The sequence below is a fragment of the Mizuhopecten yessoensis genome, unplaced genomic scaffold, assembly GCF_002113885.1.
Source record: "Mizuhopecten yessoensis strain PY_sf001 unplaced genomic scaffold, ASM211388v2 scaffold11107, whole genome shotgun sequence".
Taxonomy (NCBI): Eukaryota; Metazoa; Mollusca; class Bivalvia; order Pectinida; family Pectinidae; genus Mizuhopecten; species Mizuhopecten yessoensis.
Genome location: NW_018408883.1, coordinates 9,403 through 29,799, shown reverse-complemented (window position 1 = coordinate 29,799; position 20,397 = coordinate 9,403). Strand labels below are relative to the sequence as shown.

The following is a 20,397-nucleotide window of genomic DNA, read 5'->3' as shown; positions in this document are numbered from 1 at the left end:
CCTCAGATATCTCTGAGGTGCGAGAGTACTAAATCTGGTTAATCCTAGTGAAATAGTATAACAGATATGCCGTGCACAAAATTGTTCAAAGAGTAAGGTTAAATGTCAAAACATAGGTCATCATTACCTGTTTTTGTACTCCGCACTGAGCCATCCAAAGCCATCAAATAGGTCTTTTCGCCTAATCAAAATGTGTTTTACAAATATATACATGTGTGTAGGTTTACTGTGCATCGGCCGTTCAAATCACTAATGGTTTGTGGTCCAGTGGCTCTCATTTCAGTCATTAGCACAGTCCCCTTGCAAACTATTTGTAGCTGGTATTTCTATTTCACACACGTGAACTTGGTATTCGTGATCCTCTTGCATTTGGTGACAAAGGTCCATTTTCTTGCATGCTCGAGCTCCAATTTGAGATTTACCAGAAAAACAAAAACTGGCAGCCATATTGAGTTTTGAAAATGAAGTTTGTTACCAATGTTTTTCAGAACTTTGCCCTATTCTCTTGGTTTGTAGTTGTAAAATACGCCAATTCGAGATGGATGGGAAAAGCAAAATGGCCACCAGGCAACCATCTTGAATTTCATATTTGAAGTTGTTACCGGTATTTTTCGGGAACTACATAAGGATCATGTATGAAACATAATATCGTGATCCCCTTGGTCCTTGGTTACACAAGCTGCAATGTGAGATGGATTGGATAATCAAAATGTTTGCCAGGAAGCTATCTTAGATTTCTGCATTAAAGTAATTAAAGCACACAGACTTATTATTTGCTCCAAGTTTGGAATGCATGCATCCGGTTTTATATATGTAAAGATCAGGTGAGAGCTATTCAGGCCTCTGGACCTCATCTGTCAATTTATCTGTCTGTTCCTCAGCCATATTCTATCTCCTTAAATAACTAGCTGAAAGGATGTTGAACCCTGTACAACCAATTCTTGCTATTTCAACCACTAAACATTATACTGTGTGCAGGCTGTACTGCTGGATAATTTTATTTTTGAACCCCTGGTAGGATTAAAATGTTTTATGAGTAATACTTATAAGGTGAAGTGTCGGAAATGTCAGTAGATCCCATTTAATTTACTTTTATAAAATGTCAACAATGCACCAAAGATATATAGTGAAGTTGGTGAAGACAGGAATCCACTTGTGTAAAGTATTAACATCGTTATACAGAATACAGTAGACACTGCACACTTTAAAAAATTATCTTTAATAGTACATTTATAAGTTCACTCTAGTCACAGTGCAGTTCTGCTCACGATAGAACAGTATAATTTAACGGTATACATATATACACGAGACCAATCATCTTCACTTTTGTTTCTCAGGTTTTACATCAGACAACAAAACCAAACAAAGACAATATAGTTTGGTACACGATGAGCACAACTTTTTGTGGGTTGATACCGAAATACATCGTAATTGTACTGTTAAAGTGGAAAATCTCATGTGTACAAATGGTCATGTTGTATCTCTGAAACTTATCGTGGTGTTGAAATTTTTCCCCCTTGACAATGGTTGCGAAAATAAATTCTATACATATATACAATTGTCATGTATTATAGAAATAAAACAGAACAGTCTTTTGTTTAATTTCTATTTCTACAATAACATCGACGTTTACATTTTTACCACATCATCAGTATATATACTCGTGTGTGGATATTTTTGTGCTAATTTACTCAAACGTGATAAATTTCGCACCATGATCATTTCCACTTTTAAGTACAAACTGCTTTATATTCCTGTCGTCCTGAGCCGTTGTTCTGACATCCTTTACCTCTGACCCTCAGTTAGTCAGCACAACATTTAACTATCATAGGTTACAAAGGAATGAAACATAAACTGAATTGGTACAAGAACATGTATGCAATAGACATTTTCCAGAATTTGCCTCATTACTTGTACAAACAAACCTTGATATAATGCCTCTTGTTTCATTTGCTACCTTACTCACTGCCAACAAGTCAAGCTTACCTTTTCATTTCTTAAAACACTTTTATAAGTACCCTTTGGTGTGTTGCCAAACCCTGTTATAACAACAAAATGTCCCTCAAACAGGAAATGGTGGCAGTATAACAAGGTTTTACTGTATTCTATACAACAGAAATGAATAGTTTTACCTGTCAAAATATAGAAGGAATATTGAAGAAATATCTCTGGATATCTTTAAGCACTTGTGAATGAGATAATACCAATTTTGTACGAGTGTTGTGCAGTGGAATTATAAATATTAATAAACTGTTTCCTTTGTACATATCACAGAACAGTCAGCTTTGCTTGAATCAGTGAACCACTTCCTGTATGATCAACATTGTTCTCTGTCAATCATACTGCTGCCCTCACTGCAGCAGGATATTGGGGTCAGTCACTTGAAGGTTCAAAGTGTTGGTCTTGCCCTGTATTTTGGCTCCAAGTCGATTATATTTTTTGGTCATAAAATATTCCATCTCTTGTTCTCTCTTCTCTCTGTAATAACAACAGTTGATATATTGATATATCTGTATGAAGTACGCAACCAAATGGTGAAAATGCAAAACGGAAAGATGTTATGGTGAAAAGGAATAATAAGGGACAAATATCTTGGGACTTTCCTAACAGAGAGAAAAAGGGACGACAGATTCATACGAGCTGAATGTCTTGAGGCAATAAGGAAAAACAACCAAAAAACCATTTATATTAAATGATATGGGTAAGTAAAAGGGCCATAACTCTGCCAAAAACAAAAAGCAGAGAAAACCAAAGGAAACTGAGTCTGGCTCAAACATCATTCTCTATGTCTTAAAAAAGCCACCACATTTAAATTTTCAGCTCATTATCTCAAATCTTGGGGGGCCATAACTACAATTAAGTTTTTAAGTTAAACAGCCATAACTCCAACAAATTGGGGCAGTAACTCAAATTTTGCATCAAAACATTCCAATCATAGAGTTATTCCAATCATCACATAGATGCACATATAGTCAGTACATAAGTTGGTCTAATGTGTTAAAAAGGTGATCACCTTCACAACCATTAGTATCATATGACAATAAATAGAATTGAATACCTACTCTAACCTCAAAAGTTTCTAGAGTGAATAGTTCATAAAAAAACCCCAATATTTTGTATATTTGAATGACTGTTCAGAGGATCAGATTTTAAAACATTAATAATTCATGATATTCCTTGATCCCAATAATTGCAGTTTTACCTTGGGACTGGACCGTTGCTGGACACAGGAATGTTGGTTGTAGGTAACTTATTGCCATACGGGAAAGAGTCCCTGAAAATAAAACAGTAAACAATTTGACAATACACAATTAATACCAGGTAACTTAATAATATATCATTATTTGATCAAATTTTCATTACGCTGTCAAAAACTCGCCAATAGATGTGTACATCTGTATTATAAATGGACGTCTGTGATGTCAGGTAAAATTTAGATTTTAACTTCATTTAGCATGGCCAGATCATCTGTTATAAAAGGAATGTATTGTATGATTAAATGAAGAGTGTGGTTCCTGAGGGCAGGATTTGGTCCACCTGGGAGAGATAATTTGGGCTAAATAGGGGAAATAGGATTAGGTAAAAGTGAAGGAATTTTGATTTGAGGGCCAACAAAATTGAAAGTTTTATTTAAAAAAAGTGTTTCCCTTAGGACAAAAGGTAAATAGGGTTAAATGAGGGTAAGCTTTTAAAACCCTTCTCCTGAAGTATGTGTGAAGACATTTGAATATGATTTGGAAGGGCATTCCTAGGACAAGTGAATATGTGAAAGGTGTTCTTGGGAACAGTCAGGGTCAAGGTTGATAGGGGCTGAGCTCAACAAAGGTGTTCTTGGAAACAGTCAGGGTCATGGTTGATAGGGGCTGAGCTCAATAAAGGTGTTCTTGGGAACAGTCAGGGTTAAGGTTGATAGGGGCTGAGCTCAATTAAGGTGCAGATTATTTCTTCAACAGATGAATGTCGTTACCAAACTCTTGAAAGTTATCATCAGAGGGCCACGAAAACTCCTCTATCGAAGCCCCGTTTTCTCAAGATAAAACATATTTCAAACCAACTATGCCTATGGTCACACTCGGTTTAGGAGTAGGACTTCAAAGCAAATTAACTGTCCTTGAATTCCAACTTCTCAACCCACTCTTAGCTCCAGGGAACCTCGCCTTTGCTTATACAATAAGTTCTCTTGGCCCAAGGATGCTCTAGACTATATTGAATTTTGTTTATATCCCAGCACCCCTACAGAATTAGTATGATTTGTAAGATTTAGACTTATCTCTTATATGACCATGCTCCTCTAACCCTAGTGGGGATGGGGGGGGGGGGGGGGGGNACTGAGAGATGATGGATGTCATACCACCGCATAAGCCCACTTGGTTCTTTGGATTAGGTGGATGGGGAAGAAAAAGAATTACACATGTACACAACTTATGAGTTAAGAGATTTATGTATAGAGTTTCACAAATTTTAAATGAAAACGAGGTGTCGGGACAAGATTTGTCTATTCATCTTAAAAAGGGGCATAAAAGAGAAGAGGACCTCAGAGTGCCATGATTACATCAGTGGAGTTTCGAGAAATTTGGATGAAAACTAAGATGTCTGAACAAGATTCCCTCTACAGATGGATGGATAAAAGAAATAACTGCTTACGCTGAAATCTTTTCGTCTGATGGTCCGTTGGGGTCGAGCACTGGAAACTGAGCATTCACCATGTCTGGAGTAAGTATAACAGCTGGAGCAGCCACTGTATCCTCCTCTGTGTCTTCCCTGTGGAACGGAGGAATAAAGTTAACCCTATGTCTGTAAATGTTGTGACTAGGAAATTGCACAAAATACAGTCGTACTGTCTCATGCGACCACCTCTTTTAAGAGACTACCTGTGTTAAAAGACCAGTTTTACTATTCACCATTGTAGTGGTTTTATTATGTGAGCTGAACCTGTACTAAGAGACCTTGCACCTGTGTTAAGCCACCACTTTTGATAATTCTAGAGGTTAGTCTCTTAAAACAGGTCACTGATAAAAGACCTCCTGGATTATTGACTCTGTTCTGTTAACCACATATCCTTCGGACATGTCTAAAGAGGTCAAATGTTGATCGACTGCTATTGTGTCAAGAAATATCATCCATACATATTGTTACTCACTCTTCAATGTTTTTCTTGTCATCCTCGGGCAGTGAGTCGAGCACTGTTGGGACAGTGGACGTTAACATTTCTCCTCCAAATGGATCGTCCCTGAAACATCATAAAAACAATTTAGCGTCAACAGCCAAGAAACCTGTGTCTATAGTAGCAAGTTCTACCTATATTTACTTTGTGATTCCTTGTTTCATGTTAAATAAACACCACACTCAACTCTATACCAGAAGACCTTCACCTAATCAGATATTCACCGTTTGCCGATAAAATCCTTGTTCGTCCAGTGTTAATTTCACCATTCACAAGTAATCACTATATAGTGCATGTTATGTACCAACATTTGCTGTCAAGATAAATTCGCCCTCATTGGGGAGAGGGCAAAAGGCAAAAGTTAAACTGTTATGAAAATTTCCCAGTATACAGTATTGACTTAGAAGTATGTTGATTTGGAGCTTCAGAATAATTGTATATAATGGTTCCATGCATTTGGATTCAGATATGAAAGACACATTTCCCTTTAATCTGTAACCACTATCATTGTCACAGCTTGCTACAAATCAAAACCGGATGGTAACGAATGAAATTACATACCACCTGGGAACCCAGACATTGGTCAGTGTTGGGGTGTTGGTCAGCGAGGTCAGTCCTTGAGAAGGAAATTTCTTCCATGCCATGATTCCACGAATCACATCCTGAAATAAGAATATTGAATTACAGTTACTGTAATGGTCTAAAAATATTTTTAATGATAAATATTCTTTTGTATACATCTAAATTTTCAAGAAATTTAAAGACTCGGATCAGATTAAAACACCTCACCTCCCTATCCAAGTATTTCCTCTGTGTAGCAGTATGTGGATTTGAAGCGTGATCTGTCCGGAAGTATCGCGGTAACGGACACAAATGGAAGTCAGAGTCAACCTCTGCATAAGGCATGGGGGACTGGAACACCTGTAGTCCAGGGGACGGGTTCTGTGGAACAATAAAACAATAGTAAAAAAAAAAAAAAGAGTTCACGAGGACACTTTTTATTTTTCTCGGCCATGTGACAATTTTGGTTAAATTTTGGCAGCTATGTTACATAATGTACATGTACAATAAGACAGCTGATTATGAAATTTAGATTGAACACAGTATTGGGCAACCACTATAGAGAACATTTCAAAATGGTTACGTCATCAAGATGGTCGTTTAAATATAATTAAGTTTGATCACAGCATTTAACAGAATTAGAAACGAGTTTGCAATCACTTATTAAAACAACTGACTTTCACCCCAATGTGTAACCACACTTACAGTATGTATGTTTGAGAAGAATTGTCATTTCATTCTGAAGAATTGATTATCATAGACTTGCTAAAGTGCCCCTAATACACAACAGTTTCTTTGTCTGCAGTATCCACGATTAAAGTTAAAATATAAAGTAAGACAAGTAGAAATGTGTTGTTTGCTCTAGCTTGCCGACATTTTCATGGAAAGAGCTTTGTGTGTTTGAGTTGATATAAATTACTAATCCGGCAAAGGAATTGCTGTTATGAACATCTTAAAACAACCTGAATTATGTTAAATGAACCCTGTCATAGGTAATGACGACATGATACGTACAAATATATGCAGTGATGGATATTCTACAGGTTGGAATAGTGACGACGGTGGGATGAGAGGGACTGGCTTCATCTTCACTTCCTCTGATATTATTGTTTCCTGGGGCACCACGGTTACCTCCCTTTCTTCTGAAATATCCACGGTCACGCTGCTGCGTACCTGTGACATACCAGCTGGTACAGGAGCGTCGGGCACGCTAATCACTTCTTCCTGTCAACCAAAATATTATCTCATACAAGGTAGTAAGTAACCAGTGTTAACCAGTTAATTATCGTAAAGTTTTTAAATGGTGCCAATCTTTAAGTTTCTACTATTGTCGCAATGTTGTAACCTACATATATAAGGCATTTAATGTAGTCGCCTTAAGATAGACGCAGGGCTTGAAAGTATTACAATTATATTTGTCTTGTTGATTTTGTAAATATATGTCTCATGACTTATATCAACAGTATTGTTCATGGGTACTGGACCTGAACAAATGTCTGTTGGATTTATATAATAATATACTTAAAATGTTTAAACTATATATTCTCTTTGATCATCAATTAGTTTGCTATATGACATGCTGTGATGTGGATATAACACGTGACACAATATTAACACAGACAAGGCGTTTGTGATATATTTCTCCTCTCTCAATGTTTCCGCCTCAACTGACCTCTGCCCCGAACCTCAGCGGGCGTGCCAGCTTTGGAGCCACATATCCACCAGAGGCAGAGTGCACGTCGTGGTTTCTGTAACCTTGGATCTTGTACTGCTGTGGGACCTAGTAACACAACAATATCATACACAGTGACATGGGATTTATAGAATAGTAACACAACAACATACACAGTGACATGGGATTTATAGAATAGTAACACAACAATACCATACACAGTGACATGTGATTTATAGAATAGTAACACAACATCATCATACATATACAGTTACATGGGATTTATAGAATAGTAACTCAACAACATCATACACAGTGACATGGGATGTATAGAATAGTAACACAACAACATCATACAGATACAGTTACATGGGATTTATAGAATAGTAACACAACATCATCATACATATACAGTTACATGGGATTTATAGAATGGTAACACAACAACATCATACACAGTGACATGCGATTTATAGAATAGTAACACAACAACATCATACATAGTGACATGGGATTTATAGAATAGTAACACAACAACATCATACATACACACTGACATGGTATTTATAGAATAGTAACATAACAACATCATACACAGTGACATGGGATTTATAGAATAGTAACATAACAACATCATACACACTGACATGGGATTTATAGAATAGTAACACAAAAACATCATACACACTGACATGGTATTTATAGAATAGTAACACAAGAACATCATACATATACAGTTACATGGGATTTATAGAAGAGTAACACAACAACATAAACAGTGACATGGGATTTATAAAATAGTAACACAACAAAATACACAGTGACATGGGATTAAAAAATAGTAACACAACAACATTATACACAGTGACATGGGATTTATAAAATAGTAACACAACAAAATACACAGTGACATGGGATTTCTAGAATAGTAACACAACCACATACACAGTGAAATGGGATTTATAGAATAGGAACACAACAACATCATACCCAGTGACATGGGATTTATAGGATAGTAACACAACAACATTATACACAGTGACATGGGATTTATAGGATAGTAACACAACAACATAAACAGTGACATGGGATTTCTAGAATAGTAACACAACCACATACACAGTGAAATGGGATTTATAGAATAGTAACACAACAATACCATACACAGTGACATGGGATCTATAGTCTGAATCAACCTACAGTTTTCAGAGAAAATAAGGAATAGAAAGTTTGTGGAAGGATTCTGATATTTTTTTAAAATTTTAAGGATTTCAAAAATGAATACATAGTCTGCAAAATTGAAAGTGTTTACCTTTAAAATTTTATTTATTATACATTGATAAAGTTTAAAAACAAATGAATTGATCCAAAATAACTTACCTTTAGTTGGAAGTATGGTACCTTCCGTTTCACCACTACATCTGTAGGTGTGAATGGAACCTTCCCCAGGGCATCTGGAGCCTGTGTCAAAATATAATCAAAGGTTAATTAAAAGATACTTTAAACTGGGCAGCAATAGCCTGTGTCAAAATACAATAAACGGTTAAAAGGTATCTTATGCACAGGACATCAAGAGCCTGTGTCAACCATAAAAAAATATTAGATTCACATTCTTCTGAACTAACCCGAAACACTAGGAATCTGTGTCAATGTGCTATTATTTTCAAATTTTACAAGCTTGATATTCAATCCACTAATTTGAGCTGTCCTGGATGAGACACTCAGAAAGTCACTTTTTCTGTGAAGAAAAATGTCAACACCTCCAACAATTGGCTTTAAAAAAAAGGTTCCCCATTCCTGCCATTTTTCTTTTGATATTGTTAATTCCTTAATGATATACATGTAGTTTATAGAAAAAGAAAATTCAGAAAGCCACTAAAACATCTTTAAACCTCTGGTTATAGGCTGCCAAACGAGACTATTCTAGTCCCAAAATTATTAATGTTAATTTTTGGTGGTAATGTAACTCAAAAGAGATCCATAATACTTGAGAGTGACTCATTAGAAGTTTCATCTTAAACGATTAAAACTCCAAAGAAATTCCCTTAACAGTGGTTGAATTTTGCTAAGATTTGATCTTAGCATTCATCTTTGTATAGATGCTCCAATAAATTCTGGCGTTTGGAAGAGATTTGCCGTGTCGTTTGCACTTTTTCCTGGATTTTCACTTACACCAGCTGGGGCAGCACAAACTCTGTATACCTTCTTGGTATCCACGGCACAATCAACGAAGAAATTGAAGAAACCTAACTTATCTAGGACGTTGTGTCTCTACCCCGCCTTCTGTGAATGTCCAGTCATATCTGACTAGGTTATTGTGGTGATATTGACATTTAACCTATCAGAGTGCAGTATTTTATGTATAGTCAGATATTGCTAAACTTTGAAATGTCAGACTAGTGTTAAACACACTCACCATGTCGTCCTTGACATTAGGAGTAGCGTAGGTGACAAACTGGTGTTTTTTCACCTTGGGATACTCGAGTGGTAAATTTGCAGGAATCATTTCTTTTTGTTCCTCATCCTCTACCTTGTCTTTGTGCTCCTCTGTTAAATATACAATGAAGCATTTTAAACAAGCGAGGTGTGTACTGTGAAATCACAAAGTGTCTGGAGGTTTTTTTATGTCTTTAATTCCATGGGTACTTTTGAACCACAAATTCAAATGTCCACAAAGTAATTATAGGTTTGACAATAAGGTGATTTCCATTTGAGTGATGCTGCCAGCTTTCGTGGGTACAAGCTAAATAGTGATCAACGAATCATGCATGTACCCGGCCAGGATTGGTGTTTTTAGGAAAACCACGAAATTGTGTCCCCATGAAAATCTGATTTCACATTACATACCGTCTATTCAGAAACCTTACAAAAGTAGACTCAACTTACTTGATTACATTTGTTCTTAGAATTGCTCTATGCATTATTGTGATGATTTTATGCATTATTGTGATGATTTTATGCATTATTTGGATGATTTTTTGAATTTTGGAATGTCATGAAGGTACACTTTCTCTATGCGGTACATACGCGGCACAGTTCCAACACTGTATTTCTCCTTTCTCCAGTCCACCACCATCTTTCGTAGCGAGTTCAGTTTGTGGTTGACCCTGGCGTGCAGGATGACCTTCCGAGCTGTTTGTGCAAACCGTGCAAGTGCAGCATGGCGGACGGCCCATAGATCATTTGAATAGGTGTCAAACTTGGCTGTCTCCAGTGCCAACTATAATCAAATAAGTTACAATAAATTTCTTTTTTTCTCTCTTTTATTCCAGATTTCTTTTACAATATATGCACTATGGAGTTGCATTTGTCCTGGCTCAACTTTACTGGTAACAGATTGATAGGTAATATTTATCTGTCACTAACCAACAACAGAAAAACGTCAAACATTTATACTATAAAATGGTAAATTGTTTGCCCTACGCTGGTAAAATCCATCTTTGCCAAGTATAAAATTTCCCCTTAGCATTTAATTACTATAAATAGTATGTTGTTTATTAATAACAGCTGTAATGATAAATTTGCTCTCATTACGAAGGGCAAAATTAAACAGTAGTGAAAATTTCCCAGTATACAGTAATTAACATTAAGTCTATCCAATCTTACACAGCTCAGACTCTCTACTTATTGCATTTACCTTTTATTTTAGTTTTAATTTTTTCAAATTGGTATACCCTTAGTAGCCTATAGACATAATTTGTTACATGGTTGGATATTTTATGAGCTAGGTGACTCAGGGAATTCATTACAAACAAGAAAAGGTTTATTTGTTAGTAAGATGATCTGTAGTACTAAGTACATACTAGACATTATATGGGTGATTCAATATTTTATTTCAAAAGCTGAAATCAAATATTAATGAATTTCTTACCTGGAGAGTAACAATACATTTGTGTTGATTGCAGACTTACTGTTGTTGACTCTCGGAAGGTACGTTTAAATGTTGTTGCCGTTTCTTGTCGACAATATTCCTCCTCTGGTATCGGATCTCCTCGCCTTTCATACTGACAATACAAAATATTCATTACACTCAGTGCCACACAGTAGAGCAATACATAGGTAGTGAAAAAATAAATAGACAATTAAATTCCATCTACTTTATGGTGTGGTCATTCTACCCATATCATGGCAAATAGATCAGTTTTAGCAGTTGTATGAGGATCCTTTATACAGGTTTTGGCCTTAGGAGACCTGTTTTTGGATTTTCTGTTGGTGGCCTCTTATTTTAGTTTGACAGTACTGTATATCAACTCATTCACCCCTGAAGACACATTTGAACTCTTCCAATTCAAAGATTGGAATAGTTCATTATGAGTTTTCAAGGATGAATGAGTTAAGTCTTCTCCAGTGTACCAAACATAAAATGTGGATCATTTGGAAAATATTTAACACATGCACATGTACTATAGTGAAATATATATTATTAGACGGAGGGAATGCTGGAAAAAATAATGAATGAAGGCGTATGGGCCAAGTGATATAATATCATAATATGTACCTTGTACTGGTCCCATGCATCGCTGCGGGCGACCAAGATTTTCTCCCGGTCAGCATTGGTGATCTGATCATCACCAAGTTTGACCTGCCATCGTAATTGATTCTGTCTTTCTTCGTACACATTCTGTCGCACACTGTGCTCAAACACAGCCTCCTGGCAACACAAAGATCACAGGTCATTCACATCATAACAGGTGAGACTTTGTAAGGTATATAGTTTTTATATATGTATCAGAAACTTGATTTTTTAGCACGATCAATTCAGTATGTCTAATGTATCAGGGTATACTATATAACATGAAATGTTAGTTGTGTATAAACATTTGTGGTTTTCGTGGTTACTATTGAACCACGAAATTAAATACAACGAAATTGAATGATACACATGTTTGTTAACTTCAGATATCCACAAAAGTTTGTACCACGAAATGATCTAAATGGCTTCAAACCACGAAGGAAAGTCCCCACAAACATTTCGTGTTATACAGTATATTGTAACATGTAATCCACATTATATTGATCTGGATGTATAGGCAGCCACATGCCTACATCCACTAATATCCCATTAAATCAAATTAACACACAAAGTTAAACTTCTTTATCCAGACTCATGAAAGAAAAGCTTTGGGTTAAGGAATTTAAAAAAAAATAAAAAATACTTATCATGACTTTTTTATTCAGGTTTTGAGAAAAAAATTCTGCATTTACATTTATTCAGTTGTATTTTGATAACCATAAAATTAAAACTTGGAAGTAAAATTTGGGAAAGCAGCTGTAAATGGCAAGACGTAATGGAAGTGTTAATTTGTTGACGTTACACTTACTTTCATTTGCCTTGTCGCAGCCTTTGGCTTGTCTTTGCTCTTTGTAATGACAGCTAAAATAAAGTAGGTTCAGATTAGCTATTAACTCACAATAGACATGGAGGTAATGTGTCATTAGAATCAAGCAAACTATTGAAAGGTACAAAATGCTGGGTTAAGATGTAAGTCAATAATTAACACTATAAATGGATGCAATCAATGACATTATCATTAAATTTCATCTTTGAAAGCTACAACAAACAAACTATATATAAATCAATGATTTTAAATGATTTGTGTTTCATCATGATAATGTTTTGAGATTAATGGTGGAATATACCGGGTGAATAGGTTTTCCTTGCAAAACTTTGTAATATTTGACATTTTTATTTCATATATTTCAATAAAATCAGTATTTCAGCTTCTGTCTGATATAAAATTTGGTAAACAACTTCAAAATTATTTTAAGTTAGATACATTTTAACATAATCATAATTGACTTTCCATTCATGACATTGTGACTTACTTTCTCTGAAGTCCTTGGCCCGAAGTTTGCCCGGTTCTTGGTTTAAAACCTGAGCTACAGCATAGGGTGTGTCTAACTGTGGTGGAAACCTTACTCCTCCATACTCTATGTCCTGTAATACAAGTGATTATATATGTCAGACCTGGGGCATTACTCCACGCTATCTAGATTAGACCAGGGACCTGGCTCTGCCCTGAGGAATTAGTCCCTTTGTCATACCATGGAAACAGTTGAAATCCTCTTCCTAGAATTTTTTCTTAATCATGCTAAAGCACTAAATTTGAAAATTATATTCAGACAAAACTATGATATAATATACCTTAAATGAGTACATGATTCAATTTGCCATGGTGAAGGATAATTCTGTTGGAATGATGTTTCCTTGGAAAACTGCTTTCTTTCTTTATGCTAATCGGGACACACAGAGATACAATTACATTCATTGAAATTTTATAAAAGTTAAAACCTAAAATCTGCCATCAGTGTGCTAGTGTACCTGTTGAACTTCAGGTTTTCTTGGTTTGACTTTCTGTCTTTTCTTCCTTGACCTTCCAAGTGGGGTCAGTGTTCGCGGGTCAAGGACCTCCTCACTTTCATATTGCTGCTCCGATATTTCCCTATAAAAACAAAAGTCTGCATGAGGACTAATATTCAATATTGTATTTAGTTGTTAAGATTAAAACTTCGACATTAATTTTGCAATGTCATGGCTAACAGTACTCGCTTTTCACTCAAGTTGAATATCTTTCTGTTTGAATTCCTATTTGATATGCTAAATAACTCCAACCAAGTTCTTCCTGAAATTTTCTTTTCTTTTAAATTCTAACCAAGAAAATTGTAGGTAATAATACATTATATCTACTGTTATTGACTTAATTATAAAGGATATTTTTGGAGGATTATGCTCCAAAAGATATACTGTATAAATATTGGTGGTTTTTCATGCTTGCTATGTAACCATGAACATGCTATGAAAATAAATCTGATTGATATCCTTGACTTCTTTTTGCTTATCAATGAAAGTTTGAACCACAATCTGAAAAGCTTGCATTTGGTGGTTTGCAACTGGAAAAGTCCTCAAACAACTTTTTCATGAACTAGTGCTTTAGTTTACAGTTCATTTAATCTACATGAGCCTTCCTTACGCCACAGTCAAGCAACAAAGAACTACAAATCTGTGAATAAATCATCAGAAGAAATCCTCCCTATACATTTTTTATATGACTTGCATTTGAATAAAACTTGAACATAACATTTGAATGTAGCTTTTAAATACTTTTGATAATAACTTACTTTAACATTCCTGGCAATGAGGTCCCACAAAAATTACAGATGATTGGTTTAGAGTTAAACTGTGATATCACTAACTGAATCTTCATCATAGCTGTGAGGAATTCTAACGGAGCAAAGGTCACCGACACTTCACTCTCCCCGTGGGCTGGTATCACACCTGTTTATCACAAATAAAACATAAGTAAACTTTAGGATCTTGTTTGAGTTTTGAGAGAAAGATCCAAACGTAAATGGATATGTGAAAATGTTTAAAAGGTGTCATCACATGCTCTCCCCATCTTTGATAAGTGTGTGTGTGGGATGGGTACATACTATTCCCACCTTTGATAAGTGTGTGTGGGATGGGTCCATACTCTCCCCATCTTTTATAAGTGTGTGTGGGGGATGGGTACATACTCTCACCATCTTTGATAAGTGTGCGTGTGGGATGGGTACATTCTCTCCCCATCTTTGATATGTGTGTGTGTGGGAGAGGTACATACTCTCTCCATCTCTGATAAGTGTGTGGGTGGGATGGGTACATACTTTCCCCATCTTTGATAAGCGTGTGTGTGGGATGGGGACATAGGCTCCCCATCTTTGATAAGGGTGTGTGTGGGAGGGGAACATACTCTCCCCATCTTCGATAAGTGTGTGTGGGGGATGGGTACATACTCGCCCCATCTCTGATAAGTGTGAGTGTGGGATGGGTACATTCTCTCCCCATCTTTGATATGTGTGTGTGTGGGATGGGCACATACTCTCCCCATCTCTGATAAGTGTGGGTGTGGGATGGGTACATGCTCTCCCAATCTTTGATAAGTGTGTCTGTGGGATGGGTACATACCCCCCCCATCTTTGATAAGTGAGAGTGTGGGATGGGTACATCCTCCCCCCATCTCTGATAAGTGTGTTATGGTCACCTATGTGTGTGTGTGGGAGAGGTGCATACTCTCCCCCTCTTTTATAAGTGTGTGTGTGGGCAAACGTAAATGGATATGTGAAAATGTTTAAAAGGGGTCATCACATGCTCTCCCCATCGTTGATAAGTGTGTGTGTGGGATGGGTACATACTCTCCCCATCTTTGTTGTGTGTGTGTGTGGGATGGGTACATACTCTCCCCATCTCTGATAAGTGTGTGTGTGGGATGGGTACATACTCTCCCCATCTCTGATAAGTGTGTGTGTGGGATGGGTACATACTCTCCCCATCTTTGATAAGTGTGTGTGTGGGTGTGTGTGGTGATGGGGGGTGGGGGGATGGGAGGCTTTTGTACCAGGAAGAATACAGAATACGAAACAGGGTAAAAACTTATGTCCTCCAATATTGTTCAAGGAAAACTAATGATGCTACAAGTTAGCTACTGTTTTGAGAAATTTGCCCTGAAAAAATGCATACGAATAAGTAGTTTGCAGATTCAGCATTTTACTGATTTGTTTTAATTGGTTTGTTTGTATTTTGATTAAGTCCTGTTAACAGCTTTGGTCATTTAAGGATGTGCCAGGTTTTGGTGGTGGAGGAAAGCCACGTTCCCAGGGAGACAAACCACCGACCTACTGATGGTCAGTACCTGGCGACTGCTCCACGTAGGCCTCGAACTTGTGACCCAGTGGTGGAGGGCTAGTGGTAGCAGAATGTCAGATGCCTTAACAACTTGGCTAACGTAGCCCTTCAACTGAAGAAATAGTAATAGATACATGTGTGAACACTCAATCATTAGTTACTCCGTGCAGATAATAAACACTTACCCGTCATTGGTTGGACTGAAAATGATGGGTGTGGCTGGATGTACGTCAAATTGAATTCAAAGTCAATAGGTGCTTCACATCGCAGGGGAAACACTTTGGTCATCCTAAAATGAAATATGAATATTCATGAAACCAGAATTCACACATCGCAGACCTATGGCAGTGTTAGGAACTATTATCATAGTATAGGTCGAGCTTGTTTGATCTAAGCATGTCCTCCAGACCAGTATTGGTAAAAAGTTACATAAAGTTAAATTCTAAATTTAAAAAAAATGAAATATATGTTTTTTAAAATTTAAATAAAGCATATTTCATATAATCAAAAGAAATAATATTATGGAGTAAAGTTTTACCAATATTTTATGAGACAATTTTGAATGTTGTAGATTTAAAAAAATAAAAGTTCTGCATTTCATGAGATTGGAAACTGGATTTCTCTTTTGCAACCTTATATGGATATCACTAACATTGCTATACATGCAGGCAACCATTGTGACTATTCGTTAAAAAAAATTGAGTCTATAAATAGAAGCAGGATTGTACATTGTGAGGATTGACCTACTTGTGTCCCACAGGTACAGGAGGAAAACTAAACTGTTGTGGGAAGTCATCCGTACTCATCACTGGGTAGCCATGGATAGGGATCACCAAGTTCTCCTCTCCCTAAAACAAAATATCAACTTATACTCTACCCTATAAACATAACACATTGTCTTAGCCATGGATAGGGATCACCAAAATCTCCTCTCCCTAAAACAAAATATCAACTTATACTCTACCCTATAAACATAACACATTGTCTTAGCCATGGATAGGAATCACCAAGTTCTCCTCTCCCTAAAACAAAATATCACCTTATACTCTTCCCTATAAACATAACACATTGTCTTAGCCTTGGATAGGGATCACCAAGTTCTCCTCACCCTAAAACAAAATATCAACTTATACTCTTCCCTATAAACATAACACATTGTCTTAGCCTTGGATAGGGATCACCAAGTTCTCCTCACCCTAAAACAAAATATCAACTTATTCTCTACCCTATAAACATAACACATTGTCTTAGCCATGGATAGGAATCACCAAGTTCTCCTCTCCCTAAAACAAAATATCACCTTATACTCTTCCCTATAAACATAACACATTGTCTTAGCCATGGATCGGGATCACCAAAATCTCCTCTCCCTAAAACAAAATATCAACTTATACTCTACCCTATAAACATAACACATTGTCTTAGCCATGGATCGGGATCACCAAAATCTCCTCTCCCTAAAACAAAATATCAACTTATACTTTTCCCTATAAACATAACACATTGTCTTAGCCTTGGATAGGGATCACCAAGTTCTCCTCACCCTAAAACAAAATATCAACTTATACTCTTCCCTATAAACATAACACATTGTCTTAGCCTTGGATAGGGATCACCAAGTTCTCCTCACCCTAAAACAAAATATCAACTTATACTCTTCCCTATAAACATAACACATTGTCTTAGCCTTGGATAGGGATCACCAAGTTCTCCTCACCCTAAAACAAAATATCAACTTATACTCTTCCCTATAAACATAACACATTGTCTTAGCCATGGATCGGGATCACCAAAATCTCCTCTCCCTAAAACAAAATATCAACTTATACTTTTCCCTATAAACATAACACATTGTCTTAGCCATGGATAGGGATCACCAAGTTCTCCTCTCCCTAAAACAAAACATGAACTTATACTCCTCCCGCCTTCACATAAACATAAAAAGATAATCTTATTCTTCTACACATAAACATAATCATTAATGTCACCTTATTTTCTTTTTCTAAACATAACGCGTTGTCTAATTGTTCTCCTTAGCCTTAGTATTAATACATAGATACGTACAAATATACATAAAAAAATAATCAAGTTCAAAAAAGCCTTACTAATTTTAGTCAGCCTATAGCTAGCTAGCAAATTCATATATGAAACAGATCCAGTGATGAGTTTCATCAATCTTAAACAAAATGGAATCAAAATTTTATCTTCTTTTTATCAAATGATGAAGTTTTGTGAACAAAGCAAAAAAAAACCACCATTTCCGTGACATCATTATTACAAATTCTCTTATCTTGATTTCACATCTATTGTCTCCATTGTGCAGAAGTCTGACATCACAATACGTCATATTACACAATACTTCACTATGGAGACATCTATTATAACTGAAATTTTGTACAATTTTCATTATTGAAACAGTGTATTAAGATTATTGGAGTAAAAGATGACAACAGGGAAGGAAATATTACAAATCTCTCACACTTACAGGACAATTTATCCTGATGCAGTCGTAGTAGTAGCGCCATTCATCCGCAGTGAACTCAATGGTACATTCTATTGTAAGGCCAGGAACTAACCTCTCCTGCAATACAGATAAACAAATTGTAAACAAACAGGATGGGAAAAAAGGCATTTTTTTAATGGAATTTATTGAACAGATGATAGACAGTACAGCACCATCTCATAAGCTTGTAGGCACTTTGTCCCAGGTGAGCTAATAAGGTACATTTATTCAATGTTACAATTTGCAAATTCCAAAAGATCAGGTGTTCGCCATGTTTAAATTTCTTACTGAGCTTCTCTGCATATTGTTTCACGCTATATCAGTTTTCATTCCATATATTTACGCTAGAATCAAATACGGCAAAGTACATGTAATTAAAATATGAGAAATATTTATAAATGTATGTACTCACTGTTTTCTTATATTTAAGGTAAAAGTATTTAGTTTGAGGAGGAATGATATGCATCCTAATGACTTCTGTCGAGGCGTTGACAATACTGAGTGTTTGGACATGTTTCTTGTGTAGACTGTAACCTCCAAAGTGTACCACAGCAGGTTTGGCCTGTATCATAGCATTCTGGGCAACAGTTGAATAGATTTCTGCCAAGTAAAATGATGAAGCTATGTTTAAAATAAGTTCCATGCAATATAAATAAGTACACTGTGAAAAGTGACAAAACAATTTAATTTTAATGAATGAAAGATCTGTATTCATTTGAAACACAACAATATGTGCACATTTTTCACATAGACCTTATGTTCTGATGATCTACATGTAAGCTGCTTCAATCCTTTTGTTAAAAAGGAGATGAGAAAATTATTTGGGCTGTATAAATTTCAACCCAATGGTAAGTCATATATTTCAAAGACCCCAATTATAATTACGGATATTGATTCATGCAATTTCAATATATATATTGAACTTGAAATTTAGGTATTTAAATAACATTGAATAAATTAATCTTAAATGGAACATTACACTGTTGGTAAACTATTTTATAAAGAAATCAGCCTTAATGCCTTATTTAAGACTTAACTTAATTCACTAATGAAGTTTGCATCATTTTCAATATATTCAATTGAAATATTTCTACCTGGTACTTTCTTCCTGTTAATCGACCCACTTCATTATATTGAAGATCATGTCGATGTTTGGGTTGTTTTATGTACATGAAAACAGAGTGGAATTTAACATGAATGTTTAATTTTGGTCTTCAATTATACCATCATTTATGACACTTGTTGAACCTAAGACATAATCATTAATTTCTCAATCTGCCTTTGAGCTAAAATTAGGACCAATCAACACATTTTCCACAGTGACATATGCACGTGTCCCGAGGAAATGCATGAATAAATTGGTAAGATACACAGGTGTTGGAGATCCTAGCACCTTCATATTAGTGATTTTCAGTTTTTCCTATTTTATTTATTTTCTTCTTCATGCAATTGAAAGTACTTTACGACACACACACACGTAATATATACACCACAAGTCAACAATGATTTTCCCCATTTTGTCATCGAACTAAATCGAACCATACTTGTTTCTAACAGATGATTAGGAATTGTTTGTTGTTTCCGTGGCTCGACGAGTTGCATGGTGTCAATCAGCAGGCCTTTCTCGCCAGACAGACCAACTGGGTCCGTAAAGGCCCTGCTCATCGTAGTAACAGCTGGCATTTCGATTTGTAGCTAATACACCATCATAAAACAGTGAAATAACTCTGTACTGTCTACATGATTTTCTCCTATATTGGAACAGTACTCTCCGCCATGTTGTTTACGACCGTATCACTACATATGGTGAATGTAATAAAATAGTTCTATGAAAA

The 20,397-nt window shown here is 35.9% G+C and overlaps 1 protein-coding gene across 2 annotated transcripts; it reads right to left on the bottom strand.

Moving 5' to 3' along the window:
- Positions 1 to 1,200: 1,200 nt before the first annotated feature.
- LOC110465922 (cilia- and flagella-associated protein 221-like) lies at positions 1,201 to 20,383 on the bottom strand. 2 transcript variants are annotated; one of them, XM_021522097.1, is made up of 22 exons: positions 20,107 to 20,383; positions 18,975 to 19,162; positions 18,545 to 18,640; positions 16,807 to 16,907; positions 16,245 to 16,348; positions 14,517 to 14,673; positions 13,720 to 13,840; positions 13,224 to 13,335; positions 12,719 to 12,771; positions 11,896 to 12,048; positions 11,309 to 11,401; positions 10,425 to 10,617; positions 9,814 to 9,944; positions 8,778 to 8,858; positions 7,398 to 7,505; positions 6,740 to 6,949; positions 5,954 to 6,106; positions 5,726 to 5,826; positions 5,141 to 5,230; positions 4,645 to 4,761; positions 3,203 to 3,274; positions 1,201 to 2,478 (listed from the first exon to the last, which is right to left on the bottom strand). In XM_021522097.1, exons 1-22 carry the CDS (start codon positions 20,243 to 20,245, stop codon positions 2,352 to 2,354), a joined length of 2,700 nt encoding a protein of 899 aa, XP_021377772.1. In that variant the 5' UTR covers positions 20,246 to 20,383; the 3' UTR covers positions 1,201 to 2,351. The 2 variants fall into 2 exon arrangements, with proteins under 2 accessions (XP_021377772.1, XP_021377773.1); XM_021522098.1 differs by lacking the exons at positions 1,201 to 2,478; positions 3,203 to 3,274; positions 4,645 to 4,761 and having other exon boundaries at positions 5,137 to 5,230.
- Between the last annotated feature and the right edge of the window lie 14 nt (positions 20,384 to 20,397).